General features: G+C 33.2%; 3 protein-coding genes across 11 annotated transcripts in view; 2 read left to right on the forward strand and 1 right to left on the reverse strand.

Moving 5' to 3' along the window:
• The window catches only part of LOC145965126 (uncharacterized), a 29,008-nt gene extending 26,818 nt beyond the window's left edge, over positions 1 to 2,190 (forward strand). For 6 of the 8 annotated variants that reach the window (XM_083088467.1, XM_083088466.1, XM_083088469.1 and 3 more), the window contains 3 exons: positions 168 to 216; positions 362 to 668; positions 1,003 to 2,190. In XM_083088467.1, coding sequence (XP_082944593.1) covers positions 168 to 216; positions 362 to 668; positions 1,003 to 1,166 — 520 coding nt within the window. In that variant the 3' untranslated portion in view covers positions 1,167 to 2,190. The remainder of the gene's footprint in view (positions 1 to 167; positions 217 to 361; positions 669 to 1,002) is intronic. The other 2 variants (XM_083088473.1, XM_083088474.1) reach the window with 2 other exon arrangements.
• An 8,099-nt stretch (positions 2,191 to 10,289) lies between these two features.
• Beta'cop (coatomer subunit beta') lies at positions 10,290 to 17,022 on the reverse strand. Of its 2 annotated transcripts, none has more exons than XM_083089102.1 (8): positions 16,692 to 17,022; positions 15,938 to 16,289; positions 14,926 to 15,864; positions 14,610 to 14,845; positions 14,197 to 14,535; positions 13,516 to 14,115; positions 12,603 to 12,905; positions 10,290 to 10,598 (listed from the first exon to the last, which is right to left on the reverse strand). In XM_083089102.1, the coding sequence occupies exons 1-8, from the start codon at positions 16,692 to 16,694 to the stop codon at positions 10,554 to 10,556; spliced, it is 2,817 nt and encodes a 938-aa protein (XP_082945228.1). In that variant the 5' UTR covers positions 16,695 to 17,022; the 3' UTR covers positions 10,290 to 10,553. The 2 variants fall into 2 exon arrangements, with proteins under 2 accessions (XP_082945228.1, XP_082945227.1); XM_083089101.1 differs by lacking the exon at positions 16,692 to 17,022 and adding an exon at positions 16,445 to 16,597.
• A 1,173-nt stretch (positions 17,023 to 18,195) lies between these two features.
• On the forward strand, positions 18,196 to 22,513 carry LOC145965501 (serine protease inhibitor dipetalogastin-like). The gene is made up of 8 exons (XM_083089124.1): positions 18,196 to 18,575; positions 18,706 to 18,888; positions 19,207 to 19,350; positions 19,659 to 19,811; positions 20,496 to 20,660; positions 20,993 to 21,190; positions 21,553 to 21,714; positions 22,239 to 22,513. Exons 1-8 carry the CDS (start codon positions 18,536 to 18,538, stop codon positions 22,268 to 22,270), a joined length of 1,077 nt encoding a protein of 358 aa, XP_082945250.1. The 5' UTR covers positions 18,196 to 18,535; the 3' UTR covers positions 22,271 to 22,513.
• The last annotated feature ends 317 nt before the right edge of the window (positions 22,514 to 22,830 follow it).

The following is a 22,830-nucleotide window of genomic DNA, read 5'->3' on the forward strand; positions in this document are numbered from 1 at the left end:
ATTTAAAACGAAGAAAATCAACGATATATTTATTTTTAATTATTAATAATATTTACGTTAATATATTTTTTCTTTCTAAAAGTATAGAATTTCTTCCTGAGTTATTAATATATCTTTATACATATCTTAAATCTCAGAAAATACAAAAGTCTTCTCTTTTATTAAAGCCCGTGGAGCCTTCAACAATCGCAGCTCTCGTACAACCATTGTCAATCGGTGAGTTTTCACATTGTATAGAGATAATAAATATATATTAAATTTAATATCGAGAAGATAAGAAGATAATTCAATTCTTTTAAAGAGGAACATTTAATTATTACATCATCAGTTCGGATCGAATCATTGGTTTTCTCAATTACAGCTGCAATCGCAATTGCAGCCGATGCAGTCGATGCAAATCCCGGCTATGAACGGCTACAGTCAACTGGGTACCTCGTTAAGTGAGTCAATATTCTCGCATTTTGTGCCCTCTTTTGTCGAACGGGCTAACACCGAACGACCAGACAAAGCGTTTCAAGGCAATTACCTGGATGTTCCAGGTGGAACGGCCGGATCGCCCGGTTCCATGGGCGGCGGCTCCTTCGGCAACAGTTTCGCCGCGTGCAGCAGAAGGCACGAGTCCGCGATGACCACGGATACGATGCCCGGGAGATGTTATTGGCCCGATAGTAAGCGATTTTAATAAATATTGTTTCTCTATATATGTCCACCTATGTCGCTGTGAGTTTAAAGAGCCGCTAATTTATATATAATACAAGATTATTTTCGCATATATACGCATATATAACTAGTAATTATACAATATATGCATTTTGTTGCGAATTTGTTTTATTATTTAAATATTTATTATTTTAAATATCGCAATATATATAAAATTTTCTTAACAATTCTGTTTATCTCGGAAGTTTGTATTCGAATCTCGACTGGAGAATTTGTAACGAAAGAAACATGTACGAGAGATGGTTTCGGAGTATCTTGTATATCGTTTGTTAACTGTTGCAGTGGTAAACGTAAAGGAGGAACCCGGGACTAACACCGTGTCGACCAGCGGTGTCGGCAGTGTCGGCGTCCCGTCCGGCATGATGAGCTCCGCCGTGTCGTCGGGTGTCTCCACGACGGGATTCGCGCCTATGGAGTTTCAAACGCGTTCCAAGTGCTTTATGTGAACTCGCGAAGAACTGTCGATTAAATCGATGAAAAATTGCAGTGACAATTCGAGGATCGAGGGACGACGATTTTGCGCGACTTGCAATGATGAGACGGATTCGCCGAACGGTGAGCGATACACTTGAATAAATCCGGCTAACGTGGAATAACATATCCGCAGATTAAATTGAACAGGTATTATTGAATAATATATCCGATAATTATTGAATAATATTATTGAATAGTTATTTAATAATATTATTTGCGAAGAATCTAACCGCACGCGGAAATAGGGATAAACATTTGTAAAACTCGTGTAAAATCGTTGTTGTGTTAATTCGATGTTAAACAAACTCGTCATGTTGCGTCTTTTACTGCGTAAGCGTTGTTCGCTGTTGATACGTAAGCAATACGCAATGTACGCGAATATAATCGCGCTTATCGTATGAAATGATACGATGCGGTATCCTGTAACGACTGAATCCTTTCACGAGAATGATACAACTATCGCGGTTGCATCTGTTATCTGGTTCCGAGTGTCGGAGATATATACCGCGCGACGAAAACAAAACGATTACGAAATGATCTCTTAACTTTGTCTCGTTTTTTGACGATAACGTACTTGAAAATACCTCTTATCCTTGTACATCGTTTTACGATCGCTTCGACAGTATTTAACATTTCGATGAAAATTTTTGAATGAGTGGCTAATGAGAGTTTGCGCATAACAAAAATGAGATATCATTTCGATCGCGATAAAATGGAGGTACGCATAGTAATAAATTTATCGGAAAGAATTTTTTTTCCGATTCAACATGTAAGATGCAATAAAATAATAATATAATTAAAATTTAATTATTAATAATTCAATTTTAGTTATATTATTTTATTGTATCTTATTTATTTTATAATTTATTCTAGATTTTATTTTATTTTATCTTATTCTATTTTTAGTTTATTGTTTCTCTTCTTATTGTTGTAATGAGTTTCCCCGTATATTTTGTTAAATAAATAAATAAATGATAAAATTATTAATAATATAAATTTATTCATAGAATAACACGCATGTGAAATTTTCATGCGTTTTCATGCGATTTTTCGCATTCTGTATGTCTTGAGACATGATCGAATGATATCTCTTCTATTACATGAATATTTGCGATAGCTTTTAATTAATTCAAATCTATTATAAAAGAGAGCGATACAAAGTGTAGAAAAAACCATCTTGTTGTAGAGAGTTTCCTCTTATATATACATATATAGAATTTAATAAATAAAGCTATATATATGTTTAATCGTACAAATATGTTTTATGTCAACTATAGAAACTAGAATGAAATCGTTTCCGTGACAATCGCAATGTAAATATATGATTAGTGTAGATGTGTTAATAACTTTAAAACAAATTATATTGCGAATTAATTAATCTTATATGTATAGATCAACTAAAGTTAATTTCTATTAAATGTAATGTCTTTCCCGTTCAAATTATTATACACTGAAATGTATATGTGCATAAGCATCGAAGCTGTATACAATTCGACAAAAATTAACATATAAAAAAGTGTAACAGTGATTATATAAGAAATAATGAGAGAATAAATCTTCATTATTTATCATCGACAAAACAAAATCAGAATTCTCTTTTAGAAATTCAGTTTATATGTGAGATAATTTTATTAACTTATATTTCAGAAATTATATTCATTTCAATTAGATATTTCATAGATTAAAAATAATATTTATATTTTTTAAGATGTATGATATACATTATGTCAAAAATTTCGTTTAGGATTATAAAAATTTATAAAATTGAATACGTAGAATATATATTGCGAGACATCTGTCTAATAATGCGATATGCACTTGCAAAATTGTGCAGTCTTTTTCTGAAAAAAATTTAATTTTCATTTAACATTGCGCATTATATGAAAAATTATATCGAAATAGCCATTGAGAAAGAAACTCCTTTGGTAAATGGTTAGTTGAGAATAGTTTCTACGCGGCACAGTCGTTGTGTCTTAGAATACAATTTCTCTCGGCACAGGATGTCGAAGGGAAAAGTATATATCGAAGAGAAAGAGAGGGAGGGAGAGAGAAAATTCTGAATCCCAATGGCCGGCGAGTGTTTGCGAGCGCGATGTTTTGCAAACAAGCCGTGCCACCGTGGGCTTTAATATTCTGCGTAAAATCTGGAACAGTACGAGCGACCGCTGCCGAGCTCTCGCCGCGCGTCAACACCGCGCGTGCACCGAAGCGGGAATAGCACGTGCATCTTATTTTCTGATCTGGGAAATACACCGTGCGAAAAGGAGCACGTCGATGACATCGTTGGAGCTTTTCTCTCCTAGAGGCTGCAAATAAATTTTGCCACTTGCCGGATATGTAATTGCGAGGAACGTGCGAAATAGTGCGGCGCAGCCAGTCTGCAGTGCGCTTCTTTAATATAGACTGAGTAACTAAAAGGTAAATTATGAAAGTTGCACGATGTAAAGTTTGACGTAAACACAAAACATTTCTGCACATATAATGTGTGTTTTCCAATTGAATAAATATTAAAAATATATATAAATTTGATTCGTTTGGATAAGAGAATATAGATTTTTATCTCTATCTACGAGTATACTCTCGCTCATTTTGAGATCATGGTTTTACTCATAATATAGATTAAAGAAATAAAAGAATAAAATTGTTTTTAAAATTATTTTTAAAATTGTTTTAAAAATACGACTTTACAATTCTTCGAATTTTTATTTTTTTGCATCATCTCTTATCTAATTATATTCTTCCGATACTTTTCCAATTTCTTCGAGATTTAAATTTTGCCAGAATATCCGAATTTATTATGCACGCCTCGTGCTACAAAATCAATATACTTTTATGTAAGATATTAAAATAATGCCGATTTTGTGCGATTGTATAGCTATTTTATTTGCTTAATTAAATAATACATAATCATAATGTTTCTACGCACGAGGGAATTGAAATCTGAGAGATATCACTTTATACTTCTTCGAACTCTCATCTAGATTCCTCGAATTTCTTTTGGCTCTTAGAAATGTACGCTTTACATGACGCAGTTTGACACATTCAACATAAACATCAGATCTGTTTTATCAAACAGACACGATAGCGGACTCAACTCAATCATCGGTATAGAATGAGCCACATATGTATTACAAAGCGCGATTAAAACGGACAGTAAAAAGTTAATAATTATCACAAGTATACTGTTACATAAGATAGGTGCATTATTTTTAATTCTCTTAAAAGAGATAATTTAACTAAATTTAATTTGTGTAATAAAATAATGTAATTTGTATCGCTGTTATAAAACGGAATCGGAGATTAACTATAAGATATATATTTTTTTCAGCAAACTTTTATATCGAGTTCTTCAAGAAATACACTATTTCTTCACTCGGTGGCCGTAAGATAATGGATTTAGGATGAATTTCAGACACGCTGAAAATCTCCAAACGAATGGGCACCGTATAGAAAGCACGTATGTTGAATGACATGCAACAGCTGTATGCAACTTTGAGTCGTGATCGTTCCCTATGTTCGTAAGATGAATATATACGAGCGATGAGAAAGAGAATGATCTCTAGAATAATTAACATATTAATAAATATGTTTTCGAGTCTTAAGTAGTTTCAATTAAATATTTAACGGATAAAATGTCTTGCATATCCCGAAATTATTTTATATTTATAATTATATTTATAATGCATTTTATGTCTATTTCTTCATCAAAATTATTGTTTATACTGAAGTATATTTTAGTTATTTCTTTTAAATAACGTTTAACAAAGCAATTTACACGTAAAACCTTTTTTCTGATTTTTCTTTATTAATGATAAAATTATATGCTTAAATTTTCGTAATTTCTCCGGCTGTGACTTATTTTTTAAATTCGTGCGATTTGTCGGGACGGCTACGAGAAAAAAAAGTTTCAACGTTACGGGCAGATCGTAAGCCTTCGCGTGCCAGAAACGCGAGGAACGCGCGAGATTCACACGCACGTGTACATCGTGCGTGGCGATGCGTGTAAGTGGAGAGTAGCGGTGACATATAGCGGCCGTACCGACCATTTAGGCGACTATTAGCAGCTTCACGGGATGTTTCACGCACGTGCGTTTCTTATAACGGTGGCTGCGAGCTCTCTTTCTCTCTCTTCTCTATCTTTCTCTATCTATCTCTTGAGAACAGGAATGATGGGGGGAGAGGGGGATTTCTCGCACATCGATCTTGCAATCGCTTGAAATGATACGCAAAACTTTTTGCACTCATAAATTATATAAAAATGTATACAAAATATGTGCGAGAGAGAAATTTTCTTTTGATTATAAATAAACAAATAAAATATTGATGATAATTCACGGTTTTGTAAATCAATTAAGTGTTTTAATTAATTTAATTTTATACATACATAATTTCTTAGATAACTTTAAAATGTCTTTTAAATACGTTTAATTTATTTTGTTAAAGGAGAGAAGGTCTATTTCTTGGCTTATACATTATCTTCGCGTGTTTATTATCAGATGCAAGTAATGGAAAAATAAAACAAGTCCTATTTAAAATTAAGCAAAGGATAATCATAAATTTTTCCGTGATTACTTCCTCTGATTTTGACAAATCCAAATGTCAATAATGAATGTGTTTCGGGAAATCTTTCGCGAAACCAGTCGAGCTTTACTTTGGGCGGCAAGTATCCCTCGAGATAATTTCACATCGAAATTAATTTTCTATTTTTCGAGAGCCGTGTTCCAGAAAAAAAAATGCGAATAAGAAAAACCATCTATTTTTAGCGCGCGCATGCACGATAGAGATATTTTGCTTCGTCCCCATTCGATTATAATACAGAAATTAGATACTGCGCTGTAATATATTATTAAAAGTAGACTTAATTAAGCATCGTAACAAAATTAAATTGAACGAACTAAGAGTACGTCAGGTATCGCCTGATTTATGTCGGTCCTCGCGTATGGAAACTAAAGGCCATAAATTTGTAATGTCGGACGGAATGAGCGTTGAAACATATTGGTTTCTCGTCAATCTATCTCAATTACTAATATTGTCAATTCAAGTTTATGGTATATCAATCTCGTCATTTATTTTGCAAACATTCAAAATTTATTACACAGAATTTCATGCACGTAAATAAAATATATAATGCAGAAATCATTAGAAGTTAGTAGAACAGACATAGTTGATAAATGACGATTAATGCGATATTTATTATTAATAGCAAACAGTCGTAATTAAAAAGTTATTGATAAAATTATCACTTAATTATTTCTCAATTGTAGAAAAAGTATTTGGATTCCTGGCGATTCTTATATTTTATATATCTCTTAAAGAAAATATCCGAGAAAAAAGAAGAAATGAAGCTTCGATCTAAATTAATAATCATTAAATCACAAAATAAATTGCTATTTAAAATTTGCGAAAAATGCAATAAATAAATAAATCAACGACAGTTTTAATACTCGATTGTCATGTTGCCCATTACGTATAATTTCTAGAACAATGTGCGATATAATTACTATCGTTTTATACGAAAATGTTTTGACGAAAACTTTTTTGCGTCTGCATGTCTTTTAATAATCTCGAAAATTCATTTTAAATCGTAAGCAGACTAATAGAACTTCAAAAAAAGAAATAAGTATATATATATAATAAGTATATATATATAATATATATATAAAATAAGTATATATATAATAAGTATATATATATAATAAGAAATAAGTATATATATATATATATAATAAGTATATATATATATATATAATACAATTTTCATAATTAATATATCTTAAATACGTTTGAAAATTCTGAATTAATAGGAAAAAATATTTTATAAAAAGATAAACAGATAACACACAGTTTACGAGCAATAGTGAATCTCTTAATATGATTGAAAATTTGTATGAGAATTACAGAGGTATGTTAGTAGTAACGCAGATTACGAGTAGTAAAATTGTGTCTATATCTTAATTAGCGTCTAAGTTATTAGGAGAATATATCTTGCGAGGAGATCGATAATTGTATCGATGACCTCTTTACAAATCATGTTCTCCTAATAACGCAAACGTGAAAATTTTCGAAAATTCGCTCCTTAATTATCAGGAGAATATATTTTGCGAGGAGGCCACACATCAGCTCTTTACAAATTATATTCTCCTAATATAACTCAGAAATAAATTTTCGAACGTATTAGGATTTATTATTGCGCTTGACATATATGTATTGTCGTTACAATACGAAAACAATACAATTTAATTTACGCACTGTAATCCAAAGAAATTATTAATGATAGCACGATGGCAGAAATTCTTAATTCTTGAATTTCAAAACTTTGAATTTTATCTATTATCTTTTATACATATTATTCTTACATATACATATTCTTTCATACGTAAACATAAGATTACGCGTACATTAAACGAAATTATAATGTAAAACATGGGCAGAGAATAAAAAAAATAAAATTTTATCATTAATACAATTTGTGCGCGCAAGTTTTACATTTAATGCTTTATACTTAATACAATTTAAAGGAATACAACTATGAGAAAAAAATTGTTCTTAAAGAGGAATAAAAATGAGAAAGCGAAAAAGAAAGAGAGAGAAATAAATTGGCACATTTTCAGAATAGATGGGCGGATGCAAAAGCATGCAAAAAAAAAGATTTATCGATCGTCCAGTATCATCGACTTTTTTCTCGTGCGAGAACGCAAGATGCGTGGCTTTTAAAGCGAGAGAAGTGGCATCATGACACGGACAATTTGTAGCGGAGTGTCAACGCGGCTGTTTCTATTTTCGAGTATGGCGAGCACATATATCTTTTTCTTTTTCGGCTTCTTCATCTTCAAGTTCTCTCCGTGCTCTTTCTTTTTTTCTCTCTCGCTCTCTTTATTTCTTTATCTCTCTCTCCACCTGCTTTTTTTTCTCCTTCGTTTGCCCACCGACGATGTAAATCCACGCGTGGGCGATCGCAGATCTCTCGCTTGCTCTATATCTGCCTCTTTATATCAGAAGTTTATATTTTCTGTTTTCTAACATGAATACAAATGACTGTATATTTTCGTTCCGCGATTTATCGGGAGGAATGAGAAAAACGTCCAAGAATTATTCTTATTTAATAACTTGGCGATTTTACCCAAAATTATGAAGACGTTACAGCCACGAATAAACTGATTGCGAGTCATAAACGCAGCGCGAGATACTTTGAATGACATAACAACGTTATAAAGCGTGTATAGATTGTGTCCATTGAAATAAATAAATACGCATTCGAGTAAAATATATACAAAATAACAAATAACATTAGATAAACATGTATACAAATTGTGCCTCTTTCGATAATTATATATATGTACATATATTTCAGAGACTGAGATATTTGATACATTTTGGTATCATCTCTTTACCAAATATTGAATAATTATAATTTATGCGATGCCTCTTTTAATAAAGCAAGTGACATTTCGCAAAAATCTATTTAATCTAAATTTTATCTTATGCACAATATATTTAAGCAAAAATCTATTTAATCTAAATTTTATCTTATACACAATATATTTAAAAAAACGATTGTTATATTTATCGTACATTACAAGATTAACGAAATTTATATGGAAATTTATATTGGAATTATATATGGGCAAGGTCCATACATAATTCAATAAAAGAGCATATCGTCGCGAAATGAGTGCGTTCTTGATGATTTGCGCGATATCGACGTGACGTCAAACGAGACACGATGATTCATCCGGCCTGCTGCACACCAGTTTTTCTTTCCTTTCAGTCCTTTCACATCAGTCGGAAATCTGAGTTGCATTAGGCATGCAACGCGACAAATGCTCGGCTTACAATTAGTTTATTCGTGCGTGAGTTTTGCGAGAGCGAGCGTCGAGAACGCCGACCTCAGCGTCGTTCCCGCGGATCTGCAAACTTTGCGAATGCAAAGTTTCAGCGTAGACGCACTTTCGTCATGTTAATGCACTCTGATATCTTCATTAGGGGAGAATTATTATTTGCTCTGTGATTATTCGAAATAACAAAAATCATGTTAAAATTATATATCATATTTAGATATTATAAATTATTAATTAGATATTATAAATTGTTGCATTATTAACTTGTTTCACATACAATACATTTAGCAATTTAAATCCCTAAATATTTAAAAGGCCTCAGTATTTTGCACGCAAGTAAAAATATACATATTTAAGCATTTTATTGCTATTATATAAAATAATATTGTACTTCGTTGCACGAATGAGAAAAAGATGCGATTATACATAAAAAAAAGAGAGCGAGAGAGAGAAGCGAGAAATATAGAATATTTTTTTCTCGCGAAAAAAATAATGAAGCAATGTTTTTTTCTCGATTATTCAGATGAGCTTAACTCTTCGCATTTCCTTTTCCTGTTGATGTTAATAATAAATGTATTTTGCCTCAACACGCGCGCACGTTTTCTCTTGCGCGAGTAGTGGACTGGGCACGTACAACTGCTAACTGCACCTCTTTATTTTTTCCTCTCTCGGCACATTAAGACACGTACGAGCGTATCGATTCGACTCCGGCTTTTACGCACGCACTCTCGACCGTCCAAAAATTCAGAGGGAAACGCGAACGTGAACAGCTGATATACCGAATACCCCAAAGTTGATGAAAAAAATGTAGCGTTCATTCTCTCTTAAATTTAAAATCAATCTTCTCCGCGAGAATGAAAAAGATTATCGTCTGCCATAATTTTTTTTTTTGAGTTGTCTCGTTGACTAAATTCCAAATTAAAATTGCATTAAAACTGATTTCGAATTTTGAATGTTTCATCATTCATTTTGAGAACTAATTTGAAAAAATTTTATTTCTAAAGATCTCACTCTTGTAATTTGAAAATTATACCAATGTCGAAAATTTTTTCGTTAATAAAAATTGACTCCAAATAAAAAAAAATAATGCTATATCCATCTCAAAAGCATAAACTTCCGATTCTGATGAATCAAAGATAACGGAAGAGAAAAAATATTTATTGTTTGTATCAAGGAATGAGAAAATGGAAGTTGGTGTAATAAAATGGATATAGAAAGAGAAAGAGAGAGTACGACACACGAACGCATATTATACTCTTCCTGTTATATTAACAATATATTTAATCTTTATAACCGTGCCGTTAGTAGCCGGCAATTATGCGTGGCACCGCTCTCTTTAATCTATGCAATAATATAAACATATTTGCGCATAAGAAAATGTTTTATAATTTTAATACTTGATTCTAAATTACTTTGCTTCTATTTAATCATTTTTTTTCTTCTTGCGGGGAATGATTGACGGGAGGAAAATGAAAGATACTTGTGCGATATGCACATGTTATTCATCTCTTGTCTCGATAGTTAATCTTCTTCATCGTCGAAAGGATCATCGTCGAGATTAATACCCTGAAACAGAAAATAATTTAACGATTTTACAAATATTCGTCAATATTAATGTTTGTAACGAGAAACATTTAATCAAGTATAATCGTGTTTATAAAACCCCATAATTTCAAAATCTTCTCAAAAATGAGAAATGTCGAAGCGCAAGTATTCTTAAACGCACCATCGCGAATGAATGGAAACAGAGCAAGAGGCAGAGCGTGACAAAACGTAGTAATGGTCGGAACCTTATGGTAGAAGAGCTCCGGTTCGACTCCGGAGTCGAGTGTTATGGCAACAAGGCTGTAAACGAAATACGGCGTGACTGCCTCGGAGCAAACAAGCTCCTCTGGCTTCTCGCAAAAGTCTCTCGCAGAGAAAAAGAGAAAGAGAGAAAGAGAATACCATGTTCCTTCGCGTTCACACCAGTTGTCATATCGGGACAAGCTTTAATGATCTATCGCTGATTTTCGTGTATTACGTATACGCATGCAAACAAATATTCTTTAACACACAGAAATTGACTTGCATACAAACTTACATATGTAAACCTACAAATTTGTCTAAACTGAATTAATTTGAAAAAAATATTTTTAATATAATTTTAATATAATTTTAATATAATTTCTAGGTTTAGTTTCATTAATAATACAATTCAATCAATCAATATGATCGATTGAAATAATTTTATAATGTAAAAGCTATAGCACTATCTTGATATTTCATGAATTTTCTTTTTGCATTTCTTTATACGAGGTCTGTAAATAAAGTAATGAGACTTTTTCGAGATGAACTTTTATTTATAATTTAACTATAATTTAACTCTGTCTTTTTCAAAATAGTTCCCTTGTGAAGCCACGCAGCGCCTGAGACGTTGTTTCCAGTCTTCATAGCAGTGCTGGAACTCAGAAACCCGAATGGCCTTCAGCTGGTCGGTTACAGCCGCTTTTACGTTTTCGGTCGTATCAAAGTGATGTCCTTTGAGATGAGTTTTTAATCTCGGGAAGAGAAAGAAGTCACAGGGACTCAGGTCAGGCGAATACGGGGGCTGGGGGACGACAGGAATGTTTTTTCGTGCCAAAAACTCCGTAATCGAAAGTTTACAAGTTTAAGAAAAACATTCCTGTCGTCCCCGTATTCGCCTGACCTGAGTCCCTGTGACTTCTTTCTCTTCCCGAAATTGAAAACTCATCTCAAAGGACATCACTTTGATACGATCGAAAACGTAAAAGCGGCTGTAACCGACCAGCTGAAGGCCATTCGGGTTTCTGAGTTCCAGCACTGCTATGAAGACTGGAAACAACGTCTCAGGCGCTGCGTGGCTACCCAAGGGAACTATTTTGAAAAAGACAGAGTTAAATTATAGTTAAATTATAAATAAAAGTTCATCTCGAAAAAGTCTCATTACTTTATTTACAGACCTCGTATGACGCATTGTATACGCGATTTGTTTCGTGATATGTAACATAAATATAAGCATAGATTTTGTAAATATATACTTTGATGCATCTTACATGCATATGCGATTTATATATGTATGATGTATATACTGTATCGCGCAGCCCCTTTCTTGCTGTGTTTGGTAATACTATACTCTTCTAAAGTTACGCCCATATTTAGGAGCATTAAACTTTTGCCTAATTGTACACCCTCCAACCTTTATTTGTTCACGCTTTCTTCGTTTTCTATCTTTATCGATTTTATTGATACATTTGACACTATTCTAAAACATTAGATTATTATATAGTTAATTGTATATTATACTTTTTGCCATGTGCTTGAGAATTCTATAAAATGTCAAAAATATATATAAATAATATAAATAATGTTCAATAAAATAATCAATAAAACATATATTAAACTTAATAACTTTAATCGACTTTAATTTTAATTACGCATAATTAACAATATATAATTTCCTTCAATATCACGAAAACAATGAAAATAAAATGACATAAAGAAAGCAGAGTTAAAGCAATCGCGTAAATAATATATTTCTATATAAAAATATTAAGATAAATAACTTACCGTGGTATCAATATTATCATCAATCCCCAAATCATCGTCCAGATAATCATCATCCAATGTGAGAGGCCTAAAATTACTCGCCGGCTTCGTCGTTGCTTTCTCAGATATCGCTGATTGTACGATGGAAGTAGTTATTTTACTTAAAAAATTGTCTTTTGTAGATATCGAAAGATCTTGCAATCTGTCAATCGTTGCTTCGGTTGATTGTATTTCCGAAATGCTATTCGTGCCGTCCTTATACTGGAATGTGCCCGATTGCTCAGCGGCCAACATTTCCTCCAATGGCTTCCGTTCAATATTAGACTATAAAATTAATACAAATTGATTGGTTATATAATTTTTCTTATCCAACTCAGTAAATTAAGTAATTTTATATTCTATAAATATAAGTATATATACATAAAAGTATATTTTATAAAATATTTTATAATTTAAAATATATCTTTAAAATGTATAATAATGTAAGATAATTATTTCGTTGCATAATGATATAGTAGGTCGCTATGGGAAAGTTTTATCGATAAGCGGAAGATCAATTTTATACAGTATTCTATCGAGCAATAACAATGCGATAACGAACAGGGGAGCATAAAATCTTTATTATCGATATCGAGCGTGACGCGATTTTACAATGTGATTACGAGTATATATAAAAATATTATTTAACTCTTTCACGGCGCGTTGTTGTCGTAATTATACTTATCGTTTGAGATTGCGAATTGATTGAGACGAATAAGAGATTCGTCTCAGCGAGATGATTTGCATTCTATTAATATGCTTACAGTTTAATGTTTTTCGTTTAATATTCTAACACGTTATTTTAATCATGTTCGCCGATATTTTCTCGATCCATTTTCCGGTATTTCTACATCGATATTCTAATCGACAATATTTCATAACTACATGATCTTACCGTAACAGCGGGAAATGCGCAAGCTGCAATTTTTCTTTTGCTCTCTTCACGCAAGAACTTCTCCACCTTTAACGCTTCTTTGTATCCTGGGAAAAGATTCTCGTACTGTTCAGGATCTGCCAAGCTCTGTCCGGCCTTTTCGCTCACTGTCGACAGCTTCTCTTTCCACAACTTCATGATGGAGGAAATTTTACTGGGTGCATATGTCCTAGCGAAGAACGCTGCCTCTGGAATTCTGTCCGTTTTGATAAGAATGTCGAGACACTTGTCGACGTCACCTAGTATAAAATTCGACAAGAAAGAGATATTGTTTTTTCCCGTTTCATCCGCGACCGCGCCGAGTTTCTCTATCATGTTGGCGTTTCCCGTGCTAGTTGCTAATAATAACAAGCCACCAAAATCTTGCGCTTGATGTAAACATTCTTGTGCTAGACATAATTTTCCCTTTTGCGTAGCGAGAGAAGCTAGCTGTCGCCACTTTTGCTGGCTATTCGCTTCTTTTGCAAGAGCATGCGCGGTCACGAGATTTCCAAGCGCAAGTGCCAATTCAAATCTATGTTCGGGATCTGTCGATACCGCTAAGGCTTGTTCTTTGAAACCCTGTAACAAAAATGAAAATGAAAAAAGTCTTCGATATAAATATTCCTGTGATCAAAAAGAATATCGTATTAAATTATGTACCTGTTTCTCTAAGAAATGAGCTACTCGTGTACGATGTTCCTTTGGAACGGTCGGCAGTACTCTGTTGGCAGTCTCGAAATCTTTTCGCATGACCGCAGTTTGATACTCGAGTACTGATAATAATAAAGAGTACGAGACGACAGATAGTTCTTTATCGCATAAGTATAATCTGTTGTCCCTTGGTACATATCCCAATAAGTACATTGGTCTGTCCAGATGAGAGACTGTGACAACTTCGCCACCGACAAAGTAATTAATGCGATTGACGCTGTTGGTATAAATAAAGCAATCGCCAACCCATAAACCTGTCTTTACCACTTCACTCATCTCTGCTACCATCTATAAAGATATTTTGTTTATAAATATTAAGAAAAAAATAAAAAGCTTGTTAAAGTAATTAAATATAAATGTACCTCGAATGCATTTTCAATGTCCTCAGCGTTTTCTGCAACATTAGCGATAGCATCTGCATGATATTTTAATATAAAATATTGATCTGATGTAGCTAATGCTACCAACGAGGCATTTTCGGCCCAATACACATGTGTCGGTTGTATGTCTATGCGACGGATCAACTTTAACATATCCCAGTCGAAGAAGGAGAGACCGGATCCAGAAGATACACCAAGTAAAAATCCGCCAAAGATACCTATAATTGCGACAATAGTATATTACAAAACGGAAAAACAATATAAAACCATATGTAGAAATAAAAAAAGAAATATATACTATCTGCTCCGAAATCTGGCTTGAAGCTCTTCTTCTCCTTGAAGTTTTTAAATACTTTAACCGTTGTATTACTTTCTCGCACTGCATACTGGCTCGAGTCAGCCGCCCATACGAATTCTGACGCCTGTCCGAATGCCTTGTTCCTCAATGCCATGGATGTATATATGATGTACTCCCCATCACCGCAAACCACCAGAAAACGTCCGTTCGGATTATGCTGTATGGTTTGCGGATAAATTTCACAGGCGCCCATATCTTTGACGGCTAATGGCAGCCGCTCCCCGTCTTGAGCTTCCTCGCCCAACGCCTTCAAGTTCACTTGCTGGATTTCGCTGTGACGCGCCCATACGATCTTTCCACCCAATGAATCCATTGAAACGGCCGGTTCTTCTCTGCCAACCTTCACCATGACACTACCTTCGTCGTAGCCGATGGCAACATTATTCGAACCACGCATGCACGCGATGGTCCATACTCTCTCGAAACCATAATTGAGAGACGATTCTAATCTATACGTTCCAGCATGCCATATTCTAACGGTACCATCTTCCGAAGCAGTGAGAACAATCGGTAATTCCGGATGGAAACACACAGCCGAAATGTTTTGTGTGTGACCCTCCAAGGTCTGTACGCAAGTTTTATTTTGATAATCCCATATCTTGACATATCTATCATCAGCTCCCGATATTAGATATGGCTTGTCTCCACCATGGTAATAATCCACGCAATTTACACCCTTTTCGTGGCCCTCAAGCGTGAAATTAGCCGTAGGTGAACCAAGCTGCCAAACTTTGACAGTTCTATCAAGAGAAGCACTGGCAAAAGTATTGTTATCTTTTGGATTAAACACAATCTGCATAACATAATGTGTGTGGCCTTCAAATACTTGTTGACAGATCCAGGATTTCTCCCAGTTCCACAATTTGATCCACATGTCATCTGTAAAATAAAATTAAAAAATATAAAGTATAAACATTAATGAAAGAATGAAAATTATTATCCTATAACGTACCGCTGCTGGTAAGAATAAATGGTTGTGTTGGATGCACCGCTATACATCTGACATAATCACTATGCGCTTCAAACGAATGAACGCGTTCCAAGGTATTGTAATTAAACACTCTAATTTGCATATCATCGGAGCCAGTAATAACCCAGTTCTTGCGTGGTACAAACTTGGCTGTCCGTACTGGTAGATCGCATACTTCAAACGTTTTTACCAAGGTTTGCGTTTCGTGATTCCAAATATTAACGTTGCCTTGATACAAAGAGCATAGCATCCATGGTTCGGTTGGATGAAGATCGACGCTCTTCACTCTATCTGACCTGGCTGTCAGTTTCCGCTTAATGTCTAACCTAAGAGGCTAAAAGAAAAAAATGGTATAAATTATATAATACACATATAAAATTTTGATTGTTATTTCTTTTGGATTTATCATATTGTCAAAATGATAATTTTTATTCCAAACACAATAAATATGTACACACACACACACACACACACACACATTAAACCTACAAGATTTGCATCAACCGACAGATTCGATGCATTTATTGTAAAATTTTTGCGCGCAAAACGTGATATTTTTCGATCCAAAAAATTCATTATGCGAGTAAGTCTTTCATCATCTCCAAAAGGAGCAATATATTTTGACATGATGACTAAAGTTATGAACACTAAAGTGAAACATATACGCATGAGTGAATGTCAAACGCGCAGGTGTTTCAATGACATTGTTGTGATTCGATTCGCTTTTTCTACGTACCATTTTGTTTCACACGATTATCCACTGATTATACTAATACTTCTCTGCTGTAAAATTATAGAATAAGATGCTCCTGCTGTGAAAGTTAGGACGTGGCCGTTGCGGTGAGTGAAAATGGCGTCTGGCATATCGTAAATGATGTTAGGTTAGATCAGCATCATTCATCATATGCCGACATTCACGATAAAGCCCGCGAAATTATTTCTCGAGCGATTTCTGCAGCAAATGAAAAGTTTATTTGAAAAGTACTTAGAATAAATACTATATTAAAAATTTAATTGCATGAGAAATTATGTGACACGCATCGAAGAGATAATTTTGATTTTTTTTTTTTTTTTTATTCAGAATAAAATAGTGGCATAGGCAGCGCCATCATGCCTGTACATCTCTGTAGATACGTACAAAGTCGATAAAGTAGTACAAAATCGATACTAAGGCCCATATTCTGAATCCTCTTTTATCGATAAAAATGCCTCTAAAAGTGGCATATAAACCTTCTGATTGGCTACAGGCCGCTTTTAGGAGCATTTTTATCGATAAAAGAGGATTCAGAATATGGGCCTAAGTGTAGTTATAAATATCTGAGTAGTATACATATATAAAAAAAAAAAACTCCAATCAGAACCGATAATTTTGATTAGGCCCTGCGCACAATAGGAAAAATATTAAATATTAAATATTTAATATTTAATATTTTTCCTATTGTGCGCAGGGCCTTAGATGCGCAATCGATAATACTGCCCTCTATTGGTAATATATAGGTTTACTACCTGTTTCTCCGTCGATAATATAGAGATCGATTATACCGTCCCTTATCGATAATATAGGTTTACGTCAGTAACATATCGCATTTTCGATATCGTTTTTTTAATGATAATATAAAGATCGTTTTAGAGCGACATTTTGAAATAATAAAAATAAAAATAATATTTTCACTCGTTTCTTGTCAGAGAATATTTATTATCCTTCGTCATTCGGATTATTCGCGCCTATTTATTTACATTTTAAATTATTCTTTCTTTTCTTCTCATTTCCATTTATAAAATAAAACGGAAGAGAGACGACTCTAATTTGTACGTTTTGGCATGCCATATTCTGGCGATACCGACTTCTGAAGCAATGAAAACAATCGATAGGAAACACACAGCCGAAATATTTTGTATGGCCCTTCAAGATCTGTACGCCAGTCTTGTTTTGATAATCCCATATTTTGACATATCTACCATCAGCTCCCGATATTAGATATGGTTTATCTCCACCGTAATAATAATCCACGCTCTTTTCGCGACCCTCAAGCGTGAAGGTTTTTTAATTTAAAAAGTGACAAAATAAATTGTTTTATAATTATGATGATTTCACATATCACTATAATATATTAATATATTAATAAATTAATAAATATATATAATATATTAATATATTAATAAATTATTACAGTAGGCGACGAATTTATTATCGAGGCCACCCAAATCTTCTTGCCAATACATGTCATATTATTAGAATCAACGCTGACTAATTGTTCGATAAGGGAATGCACTACATAAAACGTTTATTTGTAATTTTGCGCGTGCGACAAAATTTTTCCACGATGGGTCACGTTTAAATTCTTCCGACAACAAAAATTATTGGCGAGAGATCAATAATGACGCATAATTACGATTGATCTTGCTTGCTAGTGACACGAAATGCGATACGAAATTTCTCTGGCTATCGCGACAAGAGGAATGCATAACAATACTTAATCTGAGAGGAAAAAAGAGCGGCGGAATCGAGCGATCGGACGCAGTAGGACACGAGATCTTTCCGCAAGCTGGAACTGCATTCACAAAGCTGGAAATGCAGCAATGTCGTCTTCCGTTGCGCATTACGTCCTTCTTCTTTTAGGTCAGCTCAAGTTGTTAATATTCGATTTTAATTTTATTTGGTACAAAGTACAGATATATAAATAACAATTAGCATAATCTCTGTAAAAATTATAGCAGAGAAAGATAAGAAACGTCTCTAATTTCTATAGGAATCGGGATGTGCATCAAAGCGGGACTTGGGCTTAGCTTGAAAGATAAGGTGGCTCTGTATGAAAATTGTTCGATTTTCGATAATCCGGATATCTATGGTGGTCCGATATGCGGTGACAATGGCGTCACATATGCCAATGGTTTATATTTAGACTGCAAAAACCATCACAGCCAGGATATTGGTAAGTTAATCCTTTATTTTACAATTAACGAAAATTGGCGACGATATGTCATAATGCGTAATATATGAGTTTAATAATATATAAAATATTTATATATTATTAAGCTCATACATTTTTAAATTATATATATGTACATATATATAATTATTACAATAAAATTTAAAAAATATTAACAAGATATTCTAATATAAAGGTATACGTATTTTAGGAATATATGTTTTAAATTTTATAAAGAAATTCTCTCTCTTATGCAAAGGAAAAAGAGTAGTTTTAGCGAAAAAATTAATCTAAAATGTTTTTAATTAAAATATTTTGTAGTCGCTACGTTGCATTCCGGTCCATGCTTGGAAAACGAGAAATATTGCAACGTTGATCTACATTATAAGCCGGTTTGCGGTTCGGATCATAAAATTTACACGAATATGCAATCGCTTCTATGCGTTCGCCACAAACAATCGAAAGGTAACATTCTTTATCTTTATATTTACAGGTCTCTGTGTGTCGATCTATATGTGTTTATATACTTTAAAAAAATTTTAATATATTTTAAAATGTATATTAAATAATACTTACATTTATTAAAGTTTTTATATTTAATAAGAGAAAAGTCATAATTTTTCAAAAGTTGTCTCCAATGTAGACTGTAGACAATTTGAGAATACTTGGACTTTTGGATTCGATAAGATTAATGAGCGCATTAATATTGATTTGTCTTCGTCGCAAGCGAAGAAGCTTTCATTTCGGCTACTGAAACTTTGACCTCGTTTCAGACTTGATAGCCGTGTCTATGGCAGACTGCCGACAGAATGATCATTGTTACAGAGAGGGCACTGAACATTACGAGGTGAATCCGGTTTGCGCTAATAATGGGCTCACGTATCAGAACGCGGCGCAACTCAAATGCCTGCAACGATATAACCCTGGTAAGGGATTACGACGAAAGTTACGCGAAAGCATTTAGTTACGATTCGCCTAATTACGCCAGTAAGTAGATGGGAATATCGTTTAAACTCCTCCGCGTTTTCTTAAGCTTTGTGTGACGTGCCAATTATATCGAATTAATTTGGAAAGTCCCGCTCTAAATTGAATGTTTCGCTGAAATAACACGGTTATCCTTTTGCGTTTAGCGGTATGCATCGGAATCGAGTTTATTATTGTTGATTATTTATGACAGTTTATTATTTATGACAACGATGCGAAATTTATATTATTATAATATTTATATAATTCATTTATTAATATTTATTAATTTATATTAACAAATTATTACGAGATCATTCGAGGTTTATCATGTACAAAATTATTGTCCCAACAGTAAGGAATTAAAATATAAAATAAATATAAATAAATGAGAAAATATATAAATAAGAATAAAAAATGCGATGCAAATATATATTTTTAAAACATAAAAATTAAGAAAGAATGTGGTAATTAATATTAAAATTCAACTTGAAAAATTAAGATTAATATTAAAAATTTTAAATCGTAAGAGAAGCGACAACTACTTATTCATTAAATTACTATGAATCATTGAGAAATATTGCGCATCGCATATACATGCTTAGATTTTAAATCAGCACATCTCAGGATATATTTGATTTCTCTAGAACTGCAAATTATTCACGACGGCGGTTGTCGCGTGGAATTCGTTCACCAGCTTTACGGTGCGGCGGTTTGTGACATCGCGAAAGTGAGATATGAATGGAATCCGGTTTGCGCATCGGATGGCGTTACTTATTCAAATCCTTTCCTGTTTCTCTGCCATCATTCACGTACGTAATAATTCATAAATTAACAAAATAATTTATATACATTTTATCGACGAATCAATTTTTCAAATCAGCTTTGTCGAAGAGCGAAGATATTCAAATAGCGATAAAATTTTAATTTGTAAATGCAAATTTAATAATAAATTAATAATAAATTAATTTAATTGCAGTCTAACTAGAAATATAACTTCTCGAATTTAATTTAAATAGATTTCAAAAGAATTTTAATCTTTGTGGTTTTAATCAAGATCATCAAACATTTAAATATAAGGGAGCTTTCTCCTGACAAAGATGCTGTATGTGAATGCGTATATTTCTTGTATTTTATAATTCAGATCTAAAAGTAATTTCCAACGGAGAGTGCGACACGCATAGCCACGATTCCTGCGTAGAAGCGCACACAAACACGACGATTTTGCCAAATGGCGAGTATGTGAACGAAGCTTTTACCGCGGATGATGAGGTTTGCGGGAACGACGGTCGCACGTACCAGAGCATACATCATTTGCAATGCCAGACACGTCACGACAAATGTAAGTCTCGCATCGCGAGATATGACGCCGGACGAATAGTCGTTTCACAAAATCATCAATCATAACAGCTAATTGTTAAATACATTATATCATTTTGTATGTAAATTGTATTTATTTTCACTTACGATCTCAATTAAATCTAAAAAATACACATGGAAAAAGTTTAGATAAACGTTATATATAAATTTTAAAATAAAATCTTTGATAAAGTAATAAAAATTTCTTTATGCATCAAATTTTAGAAAGAATCGTCGCTCCATACGACAATCATTATTTTTCAAAATTTATATTTTTCGTATTTCGCGATATCCATTTTATTATACGAGGACAATGGTGTACTTACGTATCTCTTTCTATCGCAGATCTGTTCTTGAAGCATCACGGTCCGTGTTCCGGGCCGGACGATCATCCTTGCGGATCGATACCGGAAGAAGATCACAGACAACCGGTGTGCGGTACCAACGGCAAGTCCTACATAAGTCCAGAGGCTCTTTGGTGCGCCAAATTACGCTCCCCGGCAGAAGGTGAGACTTGTAAATCAGCATATCTGCAAATTTTACAGACAATTTCTTACTCGCGTTCAGCAACTGCATTTTCATTTCGAGTTCTTCCTTCACTAACTCGTATACGTAACATAAAATATGTGTTTCATTCGGTGGAAGTTTCAATTGTCTCGACGAAGATATTATGGATTTTCATCGCAACAGGAAAAACGTAATCTTAAAGTAATTTTCATGTCTTACTATGATGGCGAGATAATATCTCGCGGTTCTATTTTCCGCGCGCATATTAAGATAGCGGAAGAAGCGATTTTACGGGTAAATTCTACCCAGCAACTCGAAGTTACGTAGTAGAGAAGTCGCGATAGTCATGACTCGATCTCGACGCAATCAAGATTACATCTCGCGTTTACTTGAGTATCGAAAAGTAACGAATACAGTTGTAAAGAATACAAGAGAAAACTATTTGTTATATTAAGACAAAAGCGTTTTTCGATCGAAAGACAATTGAATTTTTAATCGAATAACAAGGCATCCTATTTTTGCAGATATTGTTTACAAGCACGACGGTCCCTGCTAACGAAGACATTGTAATCATATGTATATCATATGATGGAAGACCAGCTATTATTTCGCTTATGCCTGTAAAATATCAAGAAATAAGTAAAACATCTGTAAAAGTCAGAAACAAAAACTCCTTTAGTATTTCGTCAAAACAAAGTCAGAAAATAAATAAATAAGACAAAACTTTAATAAATATAAGTCGTATAAGCGAATGTAATTAAAAAATTTAACACAAAAATCATAAAAATGATTTTTAATCCTTTTCGTTGTACAGATAGAAACATTACAATAATCTATGTTTCTTTCTATTCATAAAAGAATAAAAATTTTTAATTTAAATATAATATGGGCACGCTTTCTAAATATTTTTTTTATATTTATAAAGTATAAAAATAGGGAATGATTTGGGTAATTGTAATATAAAAATGTATACGCATGATATCTATTACTGCAGTAGTGAATTAAATCATTAAAAATATCAAGTATATTATTCTTCTCTCATCTTTTCCATCTTTCTGATTATTTTGTAATTACATAAAATTATATACTGATTATTTTGTAATTACATAAAATTAT

Source organism: Camponotus vicinus, unplaced genomic scaffold (genome assembly GCF_025532165.1).
Source record: "Camponotus vicinus isolate PSW18456_S1 unplaced genomic scaffold, iyCamVici1.0 SCAF_14, whole genome shotgun sequence".
In the NCBI taxonomy this organism is placed as follows: Eukaryota; Metazoa; Arthropoda; class Insecta; order Hymenoptera; family Formicidae; genus Camponotus; species Camponotus vicinus.